At 44.1% G+C, this 25919-nt stretch overlaps 2 protein-coding genes across 3 annotated transcripts in view; one reads left to right on the top strand and one right to left on the bottom strand.

Moving 5' to 3' along the window:
• ATP6V1H (ATPase H+ transporting V1 subunit H) overlaps window positions 1-16109 on the bottom strand; it is a 62751-nt gene extending 46642 nt beyond the window's left edge. The window contains exons 1-6 of the mRNA XM_082674579.1: window positions 15925-16109; window positions 14419-14562; window positions 8934-9036; window positions 7664-7753; window positions 3174-3287; window positions 354-458 (exon numbers count right to left, since the gene is read on the bottom strand). Coding sequence (XP_082530705.1) covers window positions 354-458; window positions 3174-3287; window positions 7664-7753; window positions 8934-9036; window positions 14419-14522 — 516 coding nt within the window. The 5' untranslated portion in view covers window positions 14523-14562; window positions 15925-16109. The remainder of the gene's footprint in view (window positions 1-353; window positions 459-3173; window positions 3288-7663; window positions 7754-8933; window positions 9037-14418; window positions 14563-15924) is intronic.
• A 4590-nt stretch (window positions 16110-20699) lies between these two features.
• RGS20 (regulator of G protein signaling 20) overlaps window positions 20700-25919 on the top strand; it is a gene marked incomplete at both ends in the record, with an annotated part of 76815 nt that continues 71595 nt past the window's right edge. For both annotated transcript variants that reach the window (XM_082674745.1, XM_082674744.1), the window contains one exon: window positions 20700-20864. In XM_082674745.1, the coding sequence (XP_082530871.1) occupies window positions 20700-20864 (165 nt within the window). The remainder of the gene's footprint in view (window positions 20865-25919) is intronic.

Here is a 25919-nt window from a genome sequence, read left to right as displayed (position 1 = left end):
TCTCTCGTGAGCCTCACACGAGTGTACCCTTGGAGTTGTGTGCGTCCTTCCCATCCTCCAACCCGTGTGATCTCGGCAGCCACCTTCCTGGAAGGGAAATCCTCCCTACCTGCTGAAATGCATGAAGGGAAAATCCCGAGGGACAGAAGAGACAGGAAGCTCTGAGCTGAAGCCAGTTACAGGCAGAAAAGGTGAAGCCCCTACCAGACCTGCAAGGAGCACGGCTGACTCATCAAACTCAGAATGCCTCTTTTTTAACAGAGTTTTTGTAATTTCACATAATTACCATAAATAGCTTTAGAGAACATGGACGTTATGTTCTTTTCAAAGATACTAAGAGGAATGTCTTTTACCTGTGAACTCAGCTGAGTCTTTATCCAATTGAAATAGTAATTTAAGTCACTGCCTTCCATCAATTCTTTTCCCCAAGCTGCTAACTTGGCAATAATTCTTGCTGCCTGAAAAATAAGAAATACATTTGAATATTATCCTGATTCTAAAAATCACACCATAGACCCTAAGAAACAGGACTCATAACCATTTTGCTGCAGGATTTCTTTTAGCACTCAACTCCTCCAAAGATAATAGATATTTCATTTTTAAAAATATTTCTAATATGGTCAAAGGTAGTTTTAAATAGTTCCGTTAACGTGAACCAAAACCAGTTGTGTTTTAAGAATTTCACGATATTCCCTGCATTATTCTGAGTTTCAAAAGTAAGATTAGGATTCATTATAAGACCAGCAAAAATCAAAGAACACAAAAATCCTTCTTTGTGACTTTCACCGAATCAGTTGCCAGAGTTCTGAGCAATGGCTCCAACGAACTGCCAGCCGCTGCCTCGGCCACTCAGGCCCCTGCGAGCTCTCGGTTCCAAACCTGTGTCTCGGTATAAAGTATGTCCTGGGTATTGGTATAAAATATATCCTGGGTATTGGACAGTCATCTCTCTCAGTAGAAGCAAACACCCTTTTCTCCTCACTCAAAAACTTCTCAATTTTCTTCAAGCTATAAAATGAATCACGAAGAGAGGGTGGGAGGGAGATGCAAGAGGGAGGAGATATGGGGATAGATGTATACGTATAGCTGATTCACTCTGTTATACAGCAGAAACTAACACCCTTGTAAAGCAATTATACTCCAATAAAGATGTTAAAAAAAATGAATCATGAATATTTTTATTAAATAGGCAGTATAAGTGTATTTTATCAAATCATCATGTTGTACACTTTAAATACCTTATAATTTTGTCAATTACACCCCAATAAATCTGGAAATATATAGATATAGATATACCAGGGGGAGGGGGGAAAAGCAGTATAAACTACTACTTCTCCACCCACAAACCCAATTTAATAAATATTCTTTGAGTACTTTCTATAAGCAAGTTAGTGTTTCAAAGCTCTCATCATTCAGCAAGAGTTAATCCTAGTAGAGATCGTGAAGGCTGATTAGCTAAGCCAAAAATACACTGAGGTCTGTTCCCAGACTTGCACACAGCGAGCGAGTTGACAGAGGGCAGCGTGTGTCGTGGCACATTCGGGAGCCTGCACCACGGGGGAGGGGGGGCAGAGGCCAGCACCCCGACGCCCTCACTTTGCAGTGACATGCGGTCGTCTTCACGTGCCTCGCTAAGTGAGTTCACAGACACGCTATCTAACTTAAACTGACCTGTCACAAAACAGATAAGTGACACGAAAGGATCCCTATAAGGAAACTGGAAATTGAAAAGCTGATCAGCAGTGTAAGCACAAGCTAAGGGGCAAAGACAGAGGAACACGAGGCCTGGCGCTTCCTCTCCGAGCACAAGCTCTTCATCAGCACGGGGTAAACCAATGAGCGTCTGACCCTCAAAATGTGAAAGATTAGCCAAAAGTAACTGAAATCATAAAGAAATGGAAACACAGACTTGGCTACACCATGAATAACGATGAATCTTACCCTAAATGTGTATTTGGCCTTTAACACATTTGTCAATTTTATTATAAGACCATCAAAATTAGGAAAATGTTTAAATCATGTTTCCAGACAGTGAAAACAAGCCTCTACACAACTTGAAAGCAGAAAATATATTACTGTTTTTTTTTAAAATACTCTTTAAAATAGTTTATTTCATGGGTCATCCTTTTTAATTTCTTTTTACGAATGTTTCATACAATATATGAACATACTAATACATAAATGAATACAGATATATATGGAGAGAAAGAGAAAGCGTGTGCTCAAAACTGTTTCACTGACAGTGGATCTTGCTGCGAAAATGTAGACATCTATGAAATGCAGCCTCAGGAGCGTCCCCTGCAGCCCACAATACGCTAGGAACAGAAAAGGCCTGTACAAGGACTGATTCTCTGATCGTCCTCTCAGACCTGCTCAGTGTTAACACTTCAAAAGATAGCCTTTCAGGCTAAGTTTAAAACAGAAGTGTTATCTAAGATATTAAAAAGCAATTAATTAACTACTTAATTAAAATAAAAATTAAACACAACAGCTGCTTCAAAGCAAAATTTAATTTCTATAGTAAAATGCAGTTAATTCTGTCACAGACCACCTAAAGCTGTTTGCACATGGGAATTTACCACACTTTATTTTTAAATTTTTATTTATTTATTTGTTTGTTGTTTGTTTGTTTATGGCTGCGTTGGGTCTTCATTGCTGTGTGCGAGCTTTCTCTAGTTGCGGTGAGCAGGGGCTACTCTTCGTTGAGGTGCGCGAGCTTCTCATTGCAGTGGCTTCTCTTGTTGCGGAGCATGGGCTCTAGGCACACGGGCTTCAGTAGTTGTGGCTTGCGGGCTCTAGAGCATAGGCTCAGTAGTTGTGGCGCATGGGCTTAGCTGCTCCACAGCATGTGGGATCTTCCTGGACTAGGGCTCGAACCCATGTCCCCTGCACTGGCAGGAGGTTTGTAACCACTGCGCCACCAGGGAAGCCCTACCAAAGGCTTTTATCTCAATGAGCTCATTAAATGCTCTACAAACTTGAACCGTGTCAAAGCAACCGTGCCTCCTCTGACCTCCCAACACCCCACATTACTAACATCCAGTAAGGAAGCGCTGCTTTGAAAAGCCAACGTCAGAGCGGTCACTCCTCTGGGTACTGGGACATTACCAAGTCACAACCGGCCCGGGTGCATTTCTTCCCTGAATCAGAAATGTGACCAATTCAAAACTTACCATATGAACAGTAAAGAGATCCTGGCGATTCAACATGGGCAGAAAGTAGGACCAGGCAGTGTTCTTGCTACGTTTAGCATAGTCAAAGAAAATGCTAACGCGCTGGTGATTTTCCTAAAAGAAATAAACATCACTGATCAGAACGCATTTTCCTAAAGAATGTAACGATTATACACTGCTTCTCAGCCTTTCATTTTATGTCCCCCTCAATCCATGTTTTCTCTTTCCAGTCGGTATGAGATTTGTCTCCCTGTTATTATTACAATGGGGCAGGGGGTGACGATGGGGGCAGGGGGAGATAGTTTTAAGTAAAATCACCTTTAATTATTATGATTAGTTTAAATCAGGTGAGCCACGATAACAGACGCCCCCCCCCCCCCCGCAGGTGTAGCACCTGAGTTACATCTCTCCTCAGCCTGCCCCTCAGTGCTGTCTGGACACCTCCACCCTCCTTCCACACAAACAAAATCGGGAAGGGCAGGGAGATCCCAATTCAGCTCTCGATGGGAGGACCAGCAGGAAGCACTTCAAGCTACTCACAGACAGGCCAGGGAAACAGGGCATCAGAGAAACCTCGGACATCTGGGTTACCCTTACACACTGTGACAGGAAAATCGGGGCACATAACGACAGCAAAAAACAGCATAGCATACCAGCAGGTAGATCAGAGGAACAATTACTTCTTAGTTGAAACCATGCAAACTCTACCTGTCACTGAAATTTTCTCTGCATATCGCTGGCTGAAATCCACTATCTGGTTCACTAAGTGAACACAGTGGTTAAGTAGCAATATTTGGTAAACAGCACAAATAACCACATAAACAATAATTTTAACTCTCAGATCAACATTTAAATCTTTTTAAATACAGTGGTTTTAACTTTGGTCTGTGCTAGCAGCTACCTATTTGAGGAGTAGACTACTATCTCTTTAAGTAACAAATCATTATAGTCTAGACTAACAACTGAAATAGTTATGATAACGAGTTCATCAAAGAACTCGAAGTTCAGGTAGGTCTTCATTAACTCCACTGGTGGACTATTTTCAAAGCTAAAATTGTAATTCTCATTGTACATGTAAATTAACAAAGTCCCCTACACACAGAAAGAGCAGAAACTGTCACACGTTTAACTAAGGTTAAAACCCATCTTCCTCAACAAGTCCTTCATGGATTTGATTCCTGCTTAAAAACGCACCTCCAGCCACTGCCACTCCAAGCACCCAAATCCACACCTTTAACAGAATAAGGATAAAGCCCTCTCAGAGGCACTGAGCAACTGATACTAATATGCGAGCACAGAAAACATTTTAAAAATTATGTGCTAAAAACTAAACACGTGAGGAAAAACAAGCAATTCTTCCCACAAAGTATTCCATTCGGATGTGTTAAGAATAAAAAGACTGGATTGGAAATGTGTAACAATAGTCTTTAAATGTCACACAGACTCACGTGGTGAAAGTGTGTGCAAATTTCTCGATGTAACCAAAATTTTACCAATAAGATCAACTGTCAGAATACGTTTAATCAGTAGCTAAGGATAATGGCAGCTACCTACGTCTAAATCTCTCCACAGATCTTTCATTAACACAGGTCAACAAGAACAAATGAAACTATACACGTGAAGATGTCCTGCCTCGGACACCACCTTGATTGGCAAAAATGTAAAAACCTGACAGCGCCTTCTGTTGGCAAAGCTGTTGGGAAACAGGCATTCTCACACGTTGGTGGGAATACAAAATGGAATATTTGGCATTATCTTAACAAAACTGCATACGTGGTTCTCTTTTATCCAGAAATCCCATTTCTAAGGATTTACCATGAAGTACACTCCCAACAATAGGAAAACACATTTGCATAAGGTTATTATCTTCATTATTTCTAATTACAAAATATCGTAACTGCTTTCTGCCCGACATCTTAGCGAGGCCTCAGTGGTAGCAGCTGCCCTCCAAGCTTGAGATGCCCCCAAAGAGAAAGATGCCAGAAAGTCGGCCACTAAGGACAAAGACCCGGAGAACGATCTAAGGGCAAAGCCAAAAAGAAGTGGTCCAAAGGCAGAATTCGGGACAGGCTCAGGAACCTGGTCTTTGTAACAAGGCCGCACGCGGCCAACTCGGTAGGAAGCTCGCAACCCCAGCTGTCGCCTCTGAGAGACGGGAAGATTCGTGCTTCCCTGGCCAGGCCAGCCCGTCAGGAGCTCCACAGGAAAAGACCTAGTGATGGCTTTTAAAACAGCTCAAGTAACTTACACGAGAAACACCAGAGGTGGAGATGCCCCAGCTGCTGGGAAGATGCATGAGTGGTCCCACCAACTGCCCATTTTGAAAAATAAAACTTTATTAAACCCAGTATATGTGTACCTGAACCAACCTCAATGGCTATTACATCAGAGGCCAATTAAGTAAAATATGGTATATCTACTAATGTCCTCTGTAGCTGTCAAAAAAAATATGGGAGATTGAACTGAAATGGAATGATTTCTGGCATATTGTTAAGTGAAACAAACAAAATACAACAGACTACGTCTAGTATGTATTTCTGTATAAGAAAGAGAGGGAAATAAGAAAATACATGTGTACCTGTACGCAATAAGAAAAACAGGAAGGACAAACAGAAGTCTACGACATTATGACCTACAAGAGGTGGGTGGGAGTGTGGGCAAGGGGGACTGGGGACACACCTTTCTGTATAGTTTTGACTTCTGGAAGCATGTAAACGTTTTACATAATAAAAAATAGTAAAAACCAACAGGGATGAGGAAAAAAACTGAAGTAGATTACAAACAGAATGAATGAAGCTATTTCTGGAAAAATAATATAACCACACTAAAACAAACTTGAACACAATACTCTGCACAACCTCGTTTAAAGACAAAGTACTGCAGACAAATACTGAACTCCAGGCAAAGGGCTTTTTTTCAGGTATGCGGGTCAGCAATTCTGAGCCGACTTCCTCTGTATCACGGGTGAGTAACAGAGGACGAGATGACTGTGCCCACTCGCCGGCAGAGAAGACAATCCAGCATGGAACGGGGGCCTGGCATGAACTCGGGGGCGGGGCGGTGGAGGGCACAAACTGGAGATGCTCTGTGTGAACTCGCGGTTCTTAATTTACGGGTTTGTAAACGTGTATAAAAATCGAGGGAATTTGTGCATGTGTGAGTGTGGGTGGGTGGGTGTGTACGTATCAGTAACACCAGGGTCTGCAGGCCAGCTCACGGCCTCCTCATTCTAGTCCAATCATAGTAACAAGGGTTACCAAGGCAGACCACAACACTCCCCATTTATCCTGACCTTACTTTCCTAAAGGAGAAAGTGCCAAGAAAGACGGAGATCATTCTCAGACGGGCTTGCATCAGTCCAGGCTGGACAGCCATCCTGAGATGATTAAATCACAATATCCCTGTAAGTGATACGATGGCCCCTAGATGGGCAGCACCCTTCCTCCTAACCTCCGGGTCCTCGGGAACAGTTCGCCCAGTGGTTGCACACAGTAGGCCAGCGATAAATGCTCTTCCTTGTAAAATGACAGACGGACGCCCTCCAAGCAGCCAGACTGACTCTTTTCTTCAAGAGACAGGCAGACTCTTGAGTCTTCAAGACTCTTTTCCCTGAGACGTGCAGACAGGCCTTGGATTTTGCAGCCAGTTGGCCTGTTTCAGAAAGACTGCTCTCAATACCAACAATCTAAACCTAGATTATACTCGAGTATAAAATACAATATTGTGGGGGCTTCCCTGGTGGTGCAGTGGTTGGGAGTCCACCTGCCAATGCAAGGGATGCGGGTTCGTGCCCCGGTCCGGGAAGATCCCACATGCCGCGGAGCAGCTAGGCCCGTGAGCCATGGCCGCTGAGCCTGCGCGTCCGGAGCCTGTGCTCCGCAACGGGAGAGGCCACAGCAGTGAGACGCCCGCGTATCGCAAAAAAAGCAAAAAAACAAAAAAAAAATATTGTGAATAAGGGAGGCCCTCTGTGTTTACGGACAACAAAGCAGTAAATAGAAACTTCACATCACTGGAAAAGTCTCAGATGATAGCCAAAATGCTCTCCAAAAACACTATGTTTCTGAGGGCAAGCACCTTGACTACAGTCAGCACTAAACCCCCAGGGCCTGGCCCTGGCCCGGGACACAGGGGCACTGAAATCTGCTGAATGACTGGAAGAAAAGAGCCGCATCATCTGTGCGTAGGCAGAGCATCCGGAAAGCCTCAAGCGATGCACAGAGCACTGCTGCTGTCCAACACAGAACTCTGAGGAAATACAGCAAAAAGACATACTGAGTCCCCGACATCCCAAAAACAACACGCTAGCCAGTGTGTGGGCAGTCCCATCTTTACCACCATTAGCAAATTACAACTCACACAATGAAGAAAAATGTACTATCACACTCTGGAAGGGAACCAGTGCTCTAGGTGAAAGCTTACAGAAGTGCTGTTACTGGGAGAGCACAACAAGGTGAGGACCAAACGTGTCAGGTGAAGAACACACCCACCTGCAGCGTGTCATCAACCATGGTGAGTATGTACTGAACTGTCTGCTCTTTGGAGATGTGAGTCATCAGATTTATAAATGTTTTAGCACACTAGAAAAAAATGAAATGAACGTTAACCACTGTTTTCAAATGTGCAAACACAACATTTTAATGGAATTTCATTAAAATATTATTTCTCTTGCCTAAGTTAGGATGCAGTTATAGAAAATGCCTGCCTTTTACAAATACTGTGATGAAGTATGGGAGGACCAGACTAGGGCTTGCATCAGTTTTTTAATAATTTCTAGTGACGTCAAAATTTTTGGGCTTCCCTGGTGGCGCAGTGGTTGAGAGTCCACCTGCCGATGCAGGGAACGCGGGTTCATGCCCCGGTCCGGGAACATCCCACATGCCACGGGAGCAGCTGGGCCCGTGAGCCATGGCCGCTGAGCCTGCGCGTCCGGAGCCTGTGCTCCGCAGTGGGAGAGGCCACAACAGTGAGAGGCCCGCGTACCGCAAAAAAAAAAAAAAAGTTTACTATTTTTAAATTGACAGACCTCACCACTATCAACTCTTGATACCGTAAACACTAAGTTATGTTGACAAATCTAATATTATCATTCGTTTTGGGGTTTTTTTGTTTGTGTTTTTGGTTTTGGGTGTTTTTTTGCTTTTACTAGGAAACAGAATACCAGAGCAGCACAAGTACAGGAATTCAGTACAGGCGCTGGAATCAGAAGGCTCTGACCAGTCTCCACCCTATGATTTAACACCTATGTCACAAACTCTCTGGAATTCAACAAAACTGGCACCCACGACAATGTTTCCTCCCAAATTTCCCAGGACTGTTGTGAGAATCAGGCTGAATCGTATACGGGCTCCTTCGGCCAATCAGGGCACCGTATCAGAAAATCTGATGGACAGTGGAGTTAGATGTTATTCTAGTGAGAATACAAAGTAGAAAAAAATTGCTTAAAAAACAGAAAAGTTAAGCAACTTTGAAAATACTGTATACTCTGAAACAGTAATTTCCATGCTAGGAATCTATTCTAATTCGAAAAAATTTTTCAGAAATGCAGAAAAGGATGGAGGAATAAACATACTCAATAGGACATTTTTTCCAAAATTAACAAAGAAACTAGAGATCTCTCAAATGTCTTCCAATAAAAAAGAGTCTTTAGTTAAATTATGATGCCTACCTACAGTGGACTATCACATGGTCATTGAGAAAACTTCTAGAATGTCTAATGACACGGGGCAGTGTTCATGGTCTAATATCTCAACTGATCACCTGACTGCCTTCAGTCTGAAGCATCTCCTGCTTCTCCTCAGGACTTCTTTTCTTTTCAAATCTTTTAATGAATTCGCAGTCTTCGGAAGAAATCATCTGCCCCCTAGAAAGAAAGAACAAGGTTTTCGTTCAGCAAGAGTTAAAGAGCCACTGGGACCAAGTGATACAGGATGCCCTGCGTCTCTCCTCTCTCTGCGAGGGCTGACACCAGACTCTGGTGTCCCACGGCCCTGCCGTCTGAGTCCAGCCGCACCACCTACTACTCATGGGCCTCCCAGGCCCTGACCGGAGCTAATTTACCTGCAAAATGGGAACAAGAACCACATGCCTTTAAGGGGCGGAATTGAGGATGAAATAATTCACATGAGGTGGTTAGCACAGGGCCTGGTCCACAGGAAACACTCACTAAAATGCCACCTCTGGGCCTTATCCAAGTCTCAGCCTATCTCCGGTCCCAAGCCAATTTACTTGGCCATCTAAGTTATCAAGACAAAAACTCCTGTATACAACTTTCTGCAATCATGTCCTCCAGCATATTCTTTCCTTTCAGACCCAGAAAAATGTGACCAAACCCTCTCTGAAAACACCCCCATCCTCCCAGCAATCAGCCCGCACTCCATCTTCTTCCCCACTCCGCAGTGCTAACTTGTGATCTGAACTCCAGGCCGACCTCTCCCAGCCCCACTCACAGATCACATATATGACACAGGCACTCCACATCCTACAGGGGCAGAACTGAGGTCACGAATATATACCCCACACACACTCTATCCCCCAGCTAGGCTGATGGGACGATGGAAGCAAAAACAGACACTGTGCCCTGTTTCCATTAAGACTAAGCACTTCACCTATCACAGTTGGTCAGGAGAAAACGCACTCTGCACCCCAGGCTAGACCAAGATAATGACGCCAACCTGTCTGGTTCCAGTCCCAAAATAAATGAAGTCTTTTTTCATAAACCTGAACTCCCTAGCTCAAACAATTTTACCCCAAATTTGGCTATGCTGACATGTAAAAGCATGCCATACCTTTTTAAATAGGACAATCACAGGAAAGAGATGCAGTTTTTCTACCACTGAGAAGGTGTACTATGAAGGTTATACTCGGTAATCTGGAAATTCTGCAGCTTTCTTTTGTATTTTTACTTGGCAAGCCATTCCTTCTGAAGTCTAACTTCCTTGCATTTGTCCCAAGGAACCTTTTTTTGCTTTCTGTGTTTAAATTATTTCACCTGTACTCTTCCTCTGACAGTCCCACAATCTAACAGGCCATGGACTCCGGCCCCTTCTGTGATGAGCCAAGTCTGGTCGGGCCCCGTCCTCACAATTCTTCCCCCTGACATCACTCTCCTCCCCACTTCCCCGCCGCTGGGGTGGCTCAGCCCGATGGCCCCGGTCCAGCGGGTTTCCTGCTTCCAATCCAACCCTCCTCCACAGCCCCCTGACCTACACTGACAGGCAGCTTTGTCAAACACCACCCCCCAGACTGTTTTACTCCTTTCATTTGGTCAGACTGTGAATTTGAAAGGCGGTTCTACCTAGCACCTAGGCAGAGGCTTTCAACAGTGACTCATTAAAACCTATACGAGCACGTCCATGGTACTTAACCTACGTAAGCAGCTGTCTACTCATCTTTAAAATGAGGATAGGGCTTCCCTGGTGGCGCAGTGGTTGAGAGTCTGCCTGCCGATGCAGGGGACACGGGTTCGTGCCCCGGTCTGGGAAGATCCCACATGCCGCAGAGCGGCTGGGCCCGTGAGCCATGGCTGCTGAGCCTGCGCGTCCGGAGCCTGTGCTCCGCAACGGGAGAGGCCGCAACAGTGAGAGGCCCGCGTACCAGAAAAAAATAAATAAATAAAATGAGGATAGAAAACTTATTTCACAGAATTGCTATGAAATTACCATGAAACAATATGTGACTTACCAAGTACGTTACTTCTTTTCCCAAAAGCTTGTCTCCACGGCACCCCTCCAAGTCCTCTGCTCACTCATGATCTAATCAGCCAGTATTAGCTGCCAGCCAGCTATGTGCCAGACACCGTAACGAACAGGCCACACAGCAATGAACTAGACATCCCTCCCTCCGTGAGCTCACATTCCAGAGCAGAAACCAGAAAATACACAAGCACAAAAGCAAATACTTTTTAAAAAAATATACACACACATATCATAATGCCAGGATTCTAAAAGTTTATTAAACAAAAAACTAAAGCTAGGTAGGGAGGAAAGGACATATTTTAGCTGGATTAGAGAAGACCTTCCTGAGGTCACCTGCACAGACACCTGAATGAAGGGAGTTAGTGATCCAGGAGGAACTTCCACAGACAGAAGTGTGAGTCCAAGGACGCGGGAGCAGCAGGGAGCTGGCTGTGTGGGAAAGAGCAGGAACGCAGAGCAGCTGCAGGGCTGGGGGCACCGGGGCACGATCTGACCTACACTGTTTCTTAGTTGAAGCAGAGTTGATTTACAATGTCATGTTAGTTTCAGGTGTACAACAAAGTGACTCAGATATATATATAAAATCTAAATCTATATATATATATAGAGAGAGTAAAATCTCTATCTATCTATCTATCTATATATATATATATAGAGAGAGAGAGAGAGAGAGAGGGATTCTTTTTCAGCTTCTTTTCCCTTACAGGTTACTACAAAATATGGAGCATAGTTCCTGTGCTACACAGCAGGTCCGTGTGGGTCTGACCCACATTGTCTGAAATGACTCTCACTGCCCTGTTTAAACTGTACCTCCGGGGAACAGTGCCAGCAGAGACCCCCGGCCAGGACCCACGGGCACGTGTGAGACGCGGGCAGCCTGCGTCAGGCAGCAGCAGGGCACCTGGACAGAGGCGGTCAGACTGGGGACGGGGCCTGGATGTGCGGACCTGGGCCTGGACGGGATGTGGACTGTCAGGGACAAGAAGAGAGGAGACGACTCCTAGGTGTCTGGCCTACAGAGCTGGCACGTGTGGGTGCCACACTCCGGCCTGCAGCAGCCTGGGCGGGGCTCCACCAGCCGACCTGAAGCTCCCCGAGCCCTGCGCGTCCTTCTGAGTCTCCAGTCCCTGCCCGGAGGCTCCTTCCCTCTCGGCAGCTCCAGCCCCTCTGCCCATGACTCCCACAGGTATCTTCATGTGCTCCCTGAGGACGTCCCCAGTGCTGTTGGGTGATGAGTCACTCCCTCCTTTTGTTATCTGGGAAAACTTGACATATGTCTCCATTTTAATGCTCACCACAACGCATTATTTAATTTTTCAGTTAAAGGTCTGCTTCCCCATTGAACTTTAAACTCGGGAGGAAGGACACTATTCTAACTCTCGCATCCTCAGGACAGTTTTACTGGATTCCGGTTTGACCGGAATAGCCACGCCCATTCGTTTATGGGCTGCCTGCCTGAATGATTAAGAAGTTTAATCACATGTAAATACACTTTAAGGCACAGGACTTCCATAGTAACATGTTAATGTGTGAGAGATACTGGCCTTTGACACTGGGCGATTCTCCCATTGGTTTTACTCTATCAGAAAACAATGTGGCATCAGATTCACTGGTAACTCACGGGTCCTGTCCAGCCCCCAACAAGCTGTGAGCGCTCTGGGGCTGGGGGGAGGACATCTCACTCCCACTAGTGTCCCCACAGCCAGCTCAACAGAGGCACACGGCTGACACGTGGGGAGCATCTGTGTACAGACGTACAGAGTAGATGGCTTCTATAAAGGAAACCCACGAGCTGGACAACAGAATAAAGGACAGAAGTAGGAAAAAAGGGAGACTATGACTTGTGTAGTGGGGAGGCCATGGAACAGGAGGAACAGCAGAGAAAGCAATTAAAAATCTCCCTGTAACTACGAACATTCCAAATGCCAATGCAAGGGAATGCCTGCCCGTCAGCCAGTGCTTTATGATCAAGTTCAATATTATTCTATTTAGGTTATAAACAGTCGGGCTTTATGAACATGAAACTCCTTGTCTTCTAGTCTAAACACACTCTGGACTAAGATTAGGAAACAGAGCTCAAAATCCTCATTTCACAGGGGACGTACACAATTACACAGATACAGATGAGCAGAGGAAACATCAGGAAGTCCCTCTCGCTCCTGCCCTTGAACCTGTGGCCTCACCATGATCCACTCCCTTAGCCCGGGAAACCAGAACTCATCCTAGATACTTTTTCACCCTCATACATCAAACTGATCACTAAGATCTTCTCCAGTCTCTCCAATTCTAGCCATTCCCACAACCCCAATACTGCTCTAACCTGTCCCTAGCTCCAAGCTTACTATCCACAAATCTACCCTCTACACTGAGGGAAGAACAATCCAACCAAAAGGCAAATGTGATTATCTAACTCCTGCATAGAACTATCAGTTATTTCTAATTCCTCCAACAGTGAATTTAAAACTGTGTTCCTAGGGCCCAGAAATAGACCCCTCAACATATGGTCAACTGATCTCCAAATGATCAGTTCATATATCTGACTTCCTTACTAGACTACGAGTTTCTCTCTTTGTAGCCCCAAAGTCTGGAAATAATGCCTCAAACTTGGCAGGTGGTTATTAAATGTGTGAGGAGTAACTAAACTAACAGAAATAAATGGGATCATTTTTGTACACTACATATACCTCTTGGAACAAAGCAAACTGCTAAATATAAAACTAAAGCTTTCCCAATTTGTTTTTCAAAATATGCATGCAAATCTTAACTGAATTTCCTTAATAACTCACCGTTATGAATATGCCAAAATAAACAGATATGAAGTAAAGTCAACATGATAAAGTCTGATCAAGGATAAATGAACACTCACTTTAAGATAAGTACAGAACACCCATGTGCTAAATCTTAACACACACAAGGAGGGGGAAAGAACTAAAATTTATTGAATGTATTCAACAAACCAGTGCTTGTATTCAACTGTGCTAATGCTTTAAATACACGATTTCAGCAATGCTCGCACGGGATATGTATCCCCATTTCACATTTACTTTAGTGAACCTCAGAGGAGTTAAGGGATTTGCCGAAGATCAGCAAACTAGTAGACACAAGAACCAGAATTCAAACTCAAGTCTTGAAACTCAATCGCCTGCTCTTTGCTAGTTGTCTGAGCCCTTCTGCAACACCACCCGTCCCCACGCTGATCACCAAGGCATACGGGGCGGGGGGGAGTCGGGCAGGCTCTGCCAGTCATCCTCTTCCTCCCTCCAGGGCCTGAACACTCCTCCTGTGCTTCCTATCCATCCAAACAGTACCACTTTCCAGGCGGAGAAGCTCAGAAGTGCTGTGGCCACTGCTGCCTCCCAACCAGAGCCCCAAGCTGTTTCCATCACACTAAGCTGTCTCCCTGTGACAGCTAATTATTCTAAGGAGGAAGTGTTTTCTTCCACATTTATTAGTATTTTTCCAGTATTTCTCTCACAGAAGCATGACCATGAAAAAGTCTGAAGCAAAGGCACATGATTACCCATGATTCACAGCAAAGCAGCACTTACTGAAGGTAGGACTGCCAGTTCACTTTGTTGGCACGAACTTCTGCAGCCTTGGCAGCAATGATGTTGGTTGGAACGGCTGCATCCACGGCACCCCGGATGTCCATCTTGGTCTAAATTTATGATCTTGAATGTTGTTCTGCGGACCTTCAATTTTGATGCAAGGGAAAACCAGAATACAAGGTGTATTTGTTTTTTTAACAACTACTACTATTATTATTAGCAATAGCATCATTATCACCTTAATCTCTACAAGCATTCAACTCAAATACTAAATATTCTAAATATTAAATAGTTATGCCATTATATTTCAAATCTTGTTCCGTTATGCACTGTTCCATAAAAGTGTTCTCTATAGGTTTTTACTTTTCCACGTAAGGTTTTCTAATTATTAGCACCAATATCGCAGTAAGATTTTTAAAGTAACCATGTAAGATACTGAATTAAGAAACCATGCTTAGAATAGGCATACAAAATAGGAAAGTATTTTAAATGTATACGGTTGAGATCAACTTTCCTCTTCTGACAGAGAAAAAATAAGAACCTGCGTAGTACAGATAGGACCAATTATTTTATTTACATTTACTAAGCCTCATTTTAAAGTGGCATATGAAAAACCTACATGTCCTTACTAACATTATTTACTCAAATTAAAACACCCAAAGTAGGAATGCCGTATCTTAGAAGACAGAGCTTTCTTTTTTCAATCAAAATTTATAGCAGCTTCAAAGTCAATATTGGGAGAATTTTTTGAAACAAATAAAGATTACAGTTTAGGCTCAGCCAACAATGAGAGACTGGTCTGATAATATGATCCTACAATAATGAGCTTTTAAGTAATTCTCACTCCTAAACTTAAAGATAAAAGCTTAAGCCTGATTTTATCACGACACAAAATACAAGTTCTGGTTTACAAAATATAAGCTCATAGTTATGACCACAAAGAAGCTTAAACCACACCCCAAATTCTGTTCCAGAATCCCAATGACGTTAGTCAGTTTGGAAGTAACCTCTACATCTGAGGATGTGCTGCATGAACAAACACGGGCGATGCGGACTGGCTGGGCCCAGGTGAAAACAGACTCCGTCCGGGCCAAGCTGGAACCTGGAATCAAGCGGGCTCAGCCCAGCGGCCCCTCCTGCGGCGGCTGAAGGTGCCTCAGGGCGGTCGCCTAGGTCCCTGAACAACTCAAACCCCCAGCCGGCCCAATCCTGGGGAAAGCACACCTTTCACCCGTTCACCCTCTCTCCCCTGCCCTTCTCTGCGGGGAAGGCTCCGCAGTTTCGAAAACCCCGCTGAGGCCCGGAAGGCAAGAAATCGGGGAACCGGGGCCGGAGGAAGGCAGGCGGCGCCTGGGCGGCAGAACCCAGCGCGCTCCAGGAAAGCGGAGAAACGGCAAGCTCGCCTCGCCGGGGTCGGGGTAGGAGTCAGGGGCCGGGGCCGGGGCCGCAGACGGCACGACCCGAGCGCGGCCTCACCCAGCGAACCCGCGGGACCCTCCCACTCACCCCGAGGCGGCGGGAAGATGCGGCGGTCCGGAGTCGGGACCGCCGGCGTGCTGGGGCGCCGAGTCGGGTCTCCTGCCGAGTCCGCAGGCCTGAGCGGCGGCGGGGACGCACCGCCAGAAAGCGAGCGCTATTCGGCACCGAGCGGACGTGAAGGGCCTTACAGGCAGGAGGAAGCCGCAGCGGCCACAGTGGAACAACACAAGCGCAGGTCACGTGAGCCGAGGCACGTGACCGCCCGGAAGGCGGAGGCCGGGAGGGCCCAAAACAGCCAGAGGAGCGCCCTGCGCGCGAGAGGGTTTCCTGAACGCGGGGCTGGGGGCGGGGTGGACACGCGGAGACCCCGCACCCCGAGACCCGGCGGCCCCGGGGACGGAGTCCGAGGGGGAGAGCCGGGCCAAAACTCATCTAGCTCAACCGTCACTCTGAAAAGTTTAATTTAGTGCTTTGAAATCGGTTGACTTTCACTTGGGTTTGACAAGTCAGTGAAGCGGGCGTTCTCATTCAGAGTCTCAATATGAAACTGATGCTGAGACATGGGTCACAAAAGTTATCTTGCCCTAGGGCTGCAGATTTAGCGAACAGTGGATGTTCCATGCCACAGCTGCAATTATACTAAAAAAACAAAACTATTCCTGTTTAATTAAAATTCAAATTTAATAGCACCCTGTATTTTTCTGAAAACCCCGTTTTGAGCCGAAGTTTTCCCCAGTCCAGGCCTCAGCTTCCCTCTTTGTCTTAAGATAGTAACGAGTAACGCTACACTGCAACTAGTGAGCGGGTATAATATAATAGCATATTGTTTTTGATAACTGCTGAAAGAGATTTGTAGGTATAACCAATACATTTCTCCTACAAATGTTAAATTTAGGTCAAGTTTTGAAAACAAAACTAATATTATACACTGATTACAAATAAACACAGTAGGAATAGTATATAATATTGCATTCTTTTTCTATTGCCGCTGTAACGAATTGCCACCGATTTACCGGCCTAAAGCAACACAAATGTATTATCTTACAGTTCTCTAGGGCAGAAGTCTGAGGTGGGTGTCACTGGGCTGCGGATGTCTGGCTGGGCTGAGTCCTCCACGCCGCTCCCCAGGCGCTGGAGGAGGATCCATCTCCTTGCCTTCTTCGGCTTCCTCTAGGAGTTGCATGGATTAACATCCATCAGCTTCCACGCACTCTGAGATGTTTATGCTCTTAGATGCAAGTCTCTCCATCCTGCCTGTTACACTTGACCCTTTAGGAAATGTCCTTATACTTGGGAATAAAGCAAAATAAATACACATTTGTCAATAAGTACTTTACTCACCTTCAACAAATTGTAAAATTCTTTTCTCATACAAACTCTCCTTCCTGCAATCTCCAGGACACTTGCTTTACAGAGAATTCCAGGGAATGCCAGTCAATGCTGCAGTTCCACTAGTGTACACACACACACACACACACACACACACACACACACACACACCCTCAAATATGAAAAAATGTTTACTAGGATCTCAGAAGCACTGTGTGTGCAATGTTTTATTAGGAGACTTACTTAGATAAAAATCATTAACAAATTAAACTTAAGAAGATGAAAGAACGTTCATACAAATAATTTTTAAGTAGAAAGAAGTTTCTGAGAGGGAGAATGTTTAGAAGTGTCGGGAAAGTGCTAAGAGAAATTAACAAACGTTCAAAGGAAATGTTTCCTCCAATGTTTGACACCAGAATAGAAGATGCAGAAATGAGAGTTGGGAAGTGAGGAAAAGGCTGGTGGACCTAAATGACATCCTTAAAGAGAAACGCAAACGATTTGGTTTGCAGGGTGGTGCAAAGCCGTGGTTTCCGGCCCCAGGGTATGGAGATGTGGAGGCTGGTCCCAACTGTACTATCACATGTAGCCCTTGGACACATCACCTGATATCCCATGCATGTTTCCCCATCCACAAAATGAGGAAGATGATGGGAAGGAGGACAAGACACTCTTGATGGTCGCTTCCAGCTCCGGAAATCATACAGGTCAATTTGGGTCTACTGATACCACCTATTCCATTTTCGTTCTGAGAATCGACAGCCAAACACCAGGTCCTTAGACCCTCAGATTTTCAGTTTATTCCCAGGGTTGGGCAACCATCACTGCAATCAGTGTAATAACATTCTTCATCTCCCCTAAGAGAAACCTCTTACTCATTAGCCATCATTCTCCATCTCTCCCCAGACCCTCCTACCCTAGGCAACCCCTAATGTATCCGTACGTTCTGTATCTGTAGATTTGCCTGTTCTGGACATTTTCTTATACACGGAGTTATACAATATGTGGTCTTTTGTGACTGGCTCTTCCCACTTAACACAATGTTCCAGGTTCATTCACGTGGCGGTACGTACCAGTGCTTCACTCCCTTTTATGGCTGAATAATATTCCATTGTGTGGATATACCTCACTTTGTCTATCTGCTCACCAGTTGATGGGCATGTGGGTGGATTCCAATTACTGGACATTTGCGTGTCTTTGGTGAACATATGTTTCACTTCTCTTGGTTCAGTGCATATCTACAAGGGAATTGCTGCCGCCAGACTGTTTCCCAAAGTGGCTGCGTCATTCTACACTCCCACCAGAAGCGTGTGAGAGTCCCAGTCGCTCTGCATCCTCACTATCACTTGTGATGGTCTTTTTTACTAAAGCCAACCTGTTGGGTGTGATGTGGTATCCATTAGTGATTTTGACTTGCATTTCCCCAGTGGCTAAAGATGTTGAGCATCTTTTCATACGCTTTTTGGCCATCTGCATGTCTTCTTTTGAGAAATGTCTATTTAGACAATTCACTCATTTCTAGTTGTTTTTTTTTAAGAGCTCTTTTTATATTCTGGATACAAGTCCCTTATTATGTATGTATGATTTGCCATATTTTCCCATATTTTGTGGGTGTCTTTTCACTTTCTTCATGATGTCCTTTGAAGAGCAAACATTTTTTATTTTGATGAAGTCAAGTATACCTATTTTTTTCTTTTGTCACTTGCGCTTTTGGTATTGAACCTAAGAAGGCTTTGCCTAATATTTTAGGCAAGGTCACAAATATCTTCTCCTATGTTTTCGTTCAAGAGTGTTATAGTCTTAACTCTTATATATTGGTCTATGATTCATTTTGAGTTGTTTTTTTTTAATAAATTTATTTATTTATTTTTGGCTGCGTTGGGTCTTCGTTGCTGCACGCAGGTTTTCTCTAGCTGCGGCGAGCGGGGGCTACTCTTCGTTGCGGTGTGCGGGCTTCTCATTGCGGTGGCTTCTCTTGTTGTGGAGCACGGGCTCTAGGCGCACAGGCTTCAGTAATTGTGGCACGCGGGCCTCAGTATTTGTGGCACACGGGCTTCAGTAGTTGTGGCTCGCAGGCTCTAGAGCGCAGGCTCAGTAGTCGTGGCGCACAGGCTTAGTTACTCTGCAGCATGTAGGATCTTCCCAGACCAGGGCTCAAACCCATGTGCCCTGCATTGGCAGGCAGATTCTTAACCACTGCGCCACCAGGGAAGTCCACGTTCAGTTTTTAATGTGGTGTGAGGTCCAACTTAATTTTTATGCCTGAGGCCGTCCCGTTGTCCCAGCACCATTTGCAGAAAAGACAGTTCTTTCCCAATTGAATTGTCTTGGCACCTTCGTCAAAAATCAACTGACCGTAAATGTGTGGGTTCACTTCTGGACTCTCAAAACGTTGATATATGTGTCTATCCTTATGCCAGCACCCCAGTCTTAGTTACTGTAGCTTTGTAGTAATTTTTCAAGTTGAGAAGTGTGAATTCTCTAACTCTGTTCTTATTTTTTAGATTGTTTTGGATATTCTGGGTCCCTTACAATGTCATATAAACTTTAGAATCAGCTTGGTCAATTTCTGCCAAAAAGGGAGCTGGGATGTTGCTGGGGATTGTGTTAGTTCTGTATGTCAGTGTTGGGGGCCTGGGATCATTTTATAAAGGAAACTTCTCCAGTTTGTAGTCCCCAGGAATACATACCCGGGCTCCTTACCTCTGTGCACCCCCAGAGCCAGCAGAGGCTGCTTGGGCGTTAGATACCATTTGAGAAAAAGGTTATCACGGTCTATCTATTTGCACTCTGTTTAATAATCTTATATTTATAAAGCACTTTACGCATAGGAAGTATGATGTAGAAGCCAAGTCTTCGCTTACTCATTAGAGGACTAGTTACCACCTAAGAAAATCACTTCAACTAATTCTATATGACCTAAGGAAAAAGTGGAATAAACCTTGGGCTTAAGTTTGGGTATGAGTTTAGCACACATTTCCATCCACAAAGCTGACTGCTACTAAAGGGACCTTTTAAGAGACCCAGATAGACCAGGTGGCTCCTCTGCCTCTTGAGTGTATAGCCCCAAATTGTCAAGCATCACACACTACGAACACAGAACTTTGCCACGCAATCTATTTCCTTTATCATGATGTACTAAGCAATATATCACTTGAATCATGTCTTTCAGTTTTGATTTAGCATTCAACTTGAATTAGGAATACGCTGCTACCTGTAGGGGGCAGTCATAACATACCCGGATGCTCAAAATCAGAGGCTCAGCCTGGAATAGAGCTAACGGTCTGTGGATAAACTGCTGACCCACAACACAGATAATCCTTTTGCTTCAGTTGATGTAACTTTGCAGGGAGGAGCCCAGCAGACTGAGCGACACACCAGCACCAGCCAAAGGAAGAGAAACAGAGTAGACCCTGGGCTGATGGTGTTAAAATCAAGCTACAGGACTCATTTGGAGACTTTATTGTAAAAACATGCCTAGGCTTTCCCCAGACAACCAAGAAGAACTGCAGAAACATTTCTCCAGACCACCTATGCCGATACAATTTCTGCTCCCGCCCAGGGCTGAGGAATATAATGCGAACATTCATCAAACAGTGGAAAATGAAGGAGGCACCATAGCCAGGCACAATGTCAAGGTAAGACCATCTCCACAGTCCGTGACCTTTCTTGACAAGGAAAGGGTTTATCCAGAAAGAATATAAAACCGCAAGCAAGCTTTAGTGCCAGTGATCATTTTATCTTATTGATGATTTATCAAAAATGCTTCCAAACCAAACCCAAGAGAGAAACTAGAACCTTGATAATAATTACCTGATCCTTCCAGTTTTCTCCAATCTGAACAACTTCCCTTTACCAAGGCAAACAATCACATTTTGTTTGTTTGTATGTTTCAGGAGGTAATGTTTTAAAAAGCAAAAAACCTAGACATAGATTTTTGTGGTTCTTGATATTAACCCTTAGATATTTTTCTCTGATATAAAAATTATATCCCATATAGTAATGAAAAGCTTTCTACAAAAATTGCTCGAGAAAACAAACTGATAAACTAATACAGGCACATAAGAACATTAAGGGGCTTAGGGTTTTTTTTCCTAAAGTCATAGTTTCCTAGGTGAATTTCCTAAGCGTGAATTTCTGCCACTAGATAACACGATTTCCCTAAAGAGTAACCATTTTCCTGCTCAGTATTGTGTGTATCTTTGCAGAAAGTACAGTTTAAGTCTGTAAATCCTCTTAACTATAAATAGAACCACCTCTTAAAAGGTTATTCATGTGGAGGGAGATGGGCACGTGTTAATACCTCTGACAAATAATGATCAGAACTCAGAATTAAATGCTGCAAATCCTACGACAGCAAACCTGTCCAAATCCTGTAGCACTAGAAAATCTATCTGTCCCTATGCTCATATCCTCATAATAATCATTATTTATTTGTAGACTCTAAGTATCTGGATCTGCCCTTTCCCCAATGTTATTTTAACCGATTGGCACAAGGAGAAGAAAAATTGTGGGTTTTTTTAGTCATTAGGAACCTTTTTCTGTAGGAATGTACTGACCTTTACTTTCGAGCTTTCAGACAAATAATACATGAATTTCCACACCTCCTCCTATCACCGAAACACTAGGTCTTTAGGAAACTAGAATGAAATGGGATAGAATGGCCAGAAGTCCTTAATTAATGGGCATCTAAATGAAGGCAACACACACAAAAGAGATTTCTAAAAGGTAGAATTTGGAGACAACGCTGAGGAAGCAGGCGGCAATAACAGTATATGTCGTGTGTGCATGTATATAATATACATGTATGTATATATATAATATGTGCATACACACATATAATGTCAAAGATCTAACTGCCTTGGAGAGTATGCTTTAAGCAGAGTCATAGGCAAAGGACTGCAAAGTATCTATGAACGTGCAGTACACATTCCGACAGCGTCCTGGAATCGACAGCCCTGGGGTGCTGGGCCCTCCGAGCTGCCATCCTGACCTCGTTAACCCAGGTAATCAGGTCCCAGCCTGTGCAGCAGCAGGTGCAAGCAGTCAGGAGTGATCCAGTTGGGATGCTACTGGCCTCTCCACTCAGTGTTGCCTTTTTCTATTGCGTCTGAACATAGATGCACATTGAGGCGGCCATGTCCCTTCATCTAGCAAGGATCAGGATGGTAGAACTCAATGCATTTAAGTCTACAAATATCACTGAGTCCCTACTATCTGCAAAACCTTGGGCTAAGTTTTGAGAAAGAGAAAGATTTTGCCCTTCCTCTCTACAGACTCACAGTATTATCAAAACTGCATCCTATCAGCATGAGTCCTGTCAATGCTAGAGGTTATCTATGTGATTACACCCTTTCAATCAGTAAGACACTGAGATGGAATATGATTGATATGGAGTAAAACAACTGAAAAAGGCCTAATGAAAGAGTGGAAAAGGTGACATTTAAGGTAGACATGAAATAATATCTAGAAATGGAGAGAAGTAAGCAAAACATGGGCTGAAATGTGTCTAGATGCCCAGAGTCTTAAATGCACAACTATCTGTAAAACTTTTAGGAAAAAAATGACAGGAAATCTTTATAACCTAAGGCAGGCAGAGTTCTTTTTTTTTTTTGCTGCATGCGGGGCTCTCACTGCTGTGGCCTCTCCCGCTGCGGAGCACAGGCTCCGGACGCGCAGGCTCAGCGGCCATGGCTCACGGGCCCAGCCGCTCCACGGCATGTGGGATCCTCCCGGACCGTGTCCCCTGCATCGACAGGCAGACTCTCAACCACTGCACCACCAGGGAAGCCCAGGCAGAGCTCTTATATAGCAAAAGCATAGTTCATGGAACAAAAATTGATAAATTGGATCCCATCAAAAATAAAAACCTTTGCTCCGCCAAAGACCCTATTTAAGAGAATGTAGAGACAAGTTACAGACTTGGAGAAAATATTTGCAAACCCCATATATGACAAAGACCTTGTAATTAGAAATATAAAGAACTCTCAAAACTCAAGAATAAAAAACCCAAACATTCCAAGTAGGATATGGGCAAAAGACGTGAACAGGCATTTCATCAAACAGCATACACAGATGGCAAATAAACACATGAAAAGATAGTCAGCATCACTACCACTAGGGAAATGCAAGCTAAAAACACAATGAAATACCACTACTCACCTATCAGAATGGCTAAAATGAAACATAGTGACGAAACCAATTTCTGGCAAGGATGCAGAGATGCTAGATCACTCAAAGATTGCTGGTAGGACGGCAAAATGGTACAGGCAGTGTGGAAAACAATTTGGCTGTTTCTCACAAAACTAAACATGCGACTACCGTACGGTCCAGCAATTTCACTACTGGGCGTTTATCCCAGAGAAATGAAAACCTATGTTCACACAGACTCCATATGCTAATGTTCACAGCAGCTTTACTCATAATAGCCAAAAACTAGAAACAACCCAAAAGTCCTTCAAGGGATGAAGGATTAAATAAACTGTGGTACATCCGTGCCGTGGAACACGATGAACCAACTAAGAGGAATCAACTACTGATACACAAAAGGAATGAACTACTAACACTGCCCCTGGGATCAGTCTCCAGGGAATGAGGTTGAGTGAAAAAAGCCAATCCCAAAAGGTCACATTCTGTATGATGCCATTTATATAACATTGTTAAAATAAAATTAGAGAAATGGAGAATAGATTAGTGATTACCAAAGACCAGAATGGCGAGGGTGGTGGATGCAGCTACAAAGGGGTGGTTTGAGGGAGCTTTGCAGGGATGAAATGCTTCTTTATCTCGATTTCGGTGGTTATACAAACCTACGCATGTGATAAAATTGCATAGAACTACACTCACACACACACTTGTGAAATCTGAGTAAGCTCTTAGAATTGTACCAAGGTCAGTCTCCTGGTTTTGATGTTGTACGACTTATGAAGTTCCCATTGGGCGAAACTGGATGAAAAGTGCGTGGGACCATTGTGTAGATCCTTTTTTGGAACTTCCGGTGAATCTATAATTATTTCAAAATAAAAAAAAAAAGTAAAAGCCCTCCAAAGGCAGGTTAGACTGAAATAACAATACATTTACGTGTTGCATAAATGTATTGCCTACATTCACTGTGGCTCTTCCTGTTCTTTTTATTTGAATTCTTAACCCATTTCATTAGGTCAGTAGCACTGATGTCGTTAGACCTGTTTTAGAGATGAGAAGACAAGTTTGGAAAAACTTTTGGTTCCATGTGTGAAGTCAGCTGAGTGGTGATTTGAACCTAGGTTTTTCTGACACTGATTTCATTACTAATTCAATAGATGCTGGCAGTGTTTTAGAAGCAGGCTATAATCTCGTGGGCTTGAAGCCAGTAGCCTCAATAGTGATTTCTCTGTGCATTCCGCCCAAAGCAGCCCAACACGGCCACTAGTTTGCTACAAAATAAATTAATATTCCCCAAACATACACACGCACACACACCACACACATACACTCACGAACTTGGCTTCGTCAGAATTCTTTTTTCTCCACAAGGATTTTTGCTTCCTTCCATTCAGGGCACAAAGTACAAGCGGGAGGTGGGGTGCTCCCTGGACCAGTCACTCTTTCTAATAGTAAATGTGAGAGAGAGAGAGGAAACTTTCCAGCCACACTGGCAATAAGTCAAGTCATCGACCCATCCATCCATCAATACAGATATATACGCATATGTGTGTGCATTCCTTCCCTGTAATAAAAGTGGGCAGAGCTTAGACAAGAAAGTGTTCTACACAAAATTACTGTTCGTATCATTTCAATGTCGATGCCCCTCTAAGAGCACAGACTCCTAAGTGCTCTCCTGTTCCAGATGTGTGACCCCTTGGGCGTCTGATCAAAGCGCTTGTTTTGAGACATTACACAGTAAAAGGAGAGAAACCAATTCCAAGGCCCCAAAGGGCACCTATGAAGACAGCGGAGCTTTGTGTGGCAGAAACGATAGAAGAAAGAAGAGAGGAAAAAATACCTTAGTGAGAAAGGAATTATGCTTCTGGTATCCAGCACCTTCACATTAACGTACTCAGAAGACAAAATTGTCCTGTCCTGCCTCCAGTTGTGAAAGGGTAAGTTCGCTGAGAAGGACAAAGGTGGTTCTTATCTTTCCGAAGACCCTCTGAAAAGAATTCTGTACCAATCTGCTTAACACCTGAGAGGCTCGCAAACCCGCTTAGGGAAAGGCTCACCTGGAAGTCTGTCGTGGTTACATCTTCCGTCCTTGGCGCGCACGGGTGAGCCGGGAATCCTTGGGTTCCTACTGCAGGTGTTTACAGGGGAGCAAAGGCAGGAGGGCTCACCAGACTCCAGACTCAGGGGCTTCTGGGAAAATGTGATTCTTCCCGCCAGTGGGAATATCATGTAAAACCCAGTGTGAGCGTCTTCATTCTCCACAAGATTTTTCTACTCTGAAAACAACTATACAAAAAAGATCCACATCAGTGCTATTCTTCAAAGTTTTAGATGAAAACTTTTAAATACAAGGTTTGATCATGTTTACCAACTTTTTTTAACATTTAAATAACTGTCTTTCAGGCTTTTACGTTAAAGATTGGGTTTTCGCCACTGGATTCTATTTTTAGAGGCGAACGTCTCCACCAGCGCCACCAAATAATTCGGCTGAGCAAAGGTAGACTATGTTTATGGGATTCTTTGCTCGTCTGAAGTTTTTCTGAATGAGA

This window comes from Grampus griseus, assembly GCF_964374135.1.
Source record: "Grampus griseus genome assembly, chromosome: 17".
NCBI classification, from domain to species: Eukaryota; Metazoa; Chordata; class Mammalia; order Artiodactyla; family Delphinidae; genus Grampus; species Grampus griseus.
This window is presented reverse-complemented; position numbering and strand designations above follow the sequence as displayed.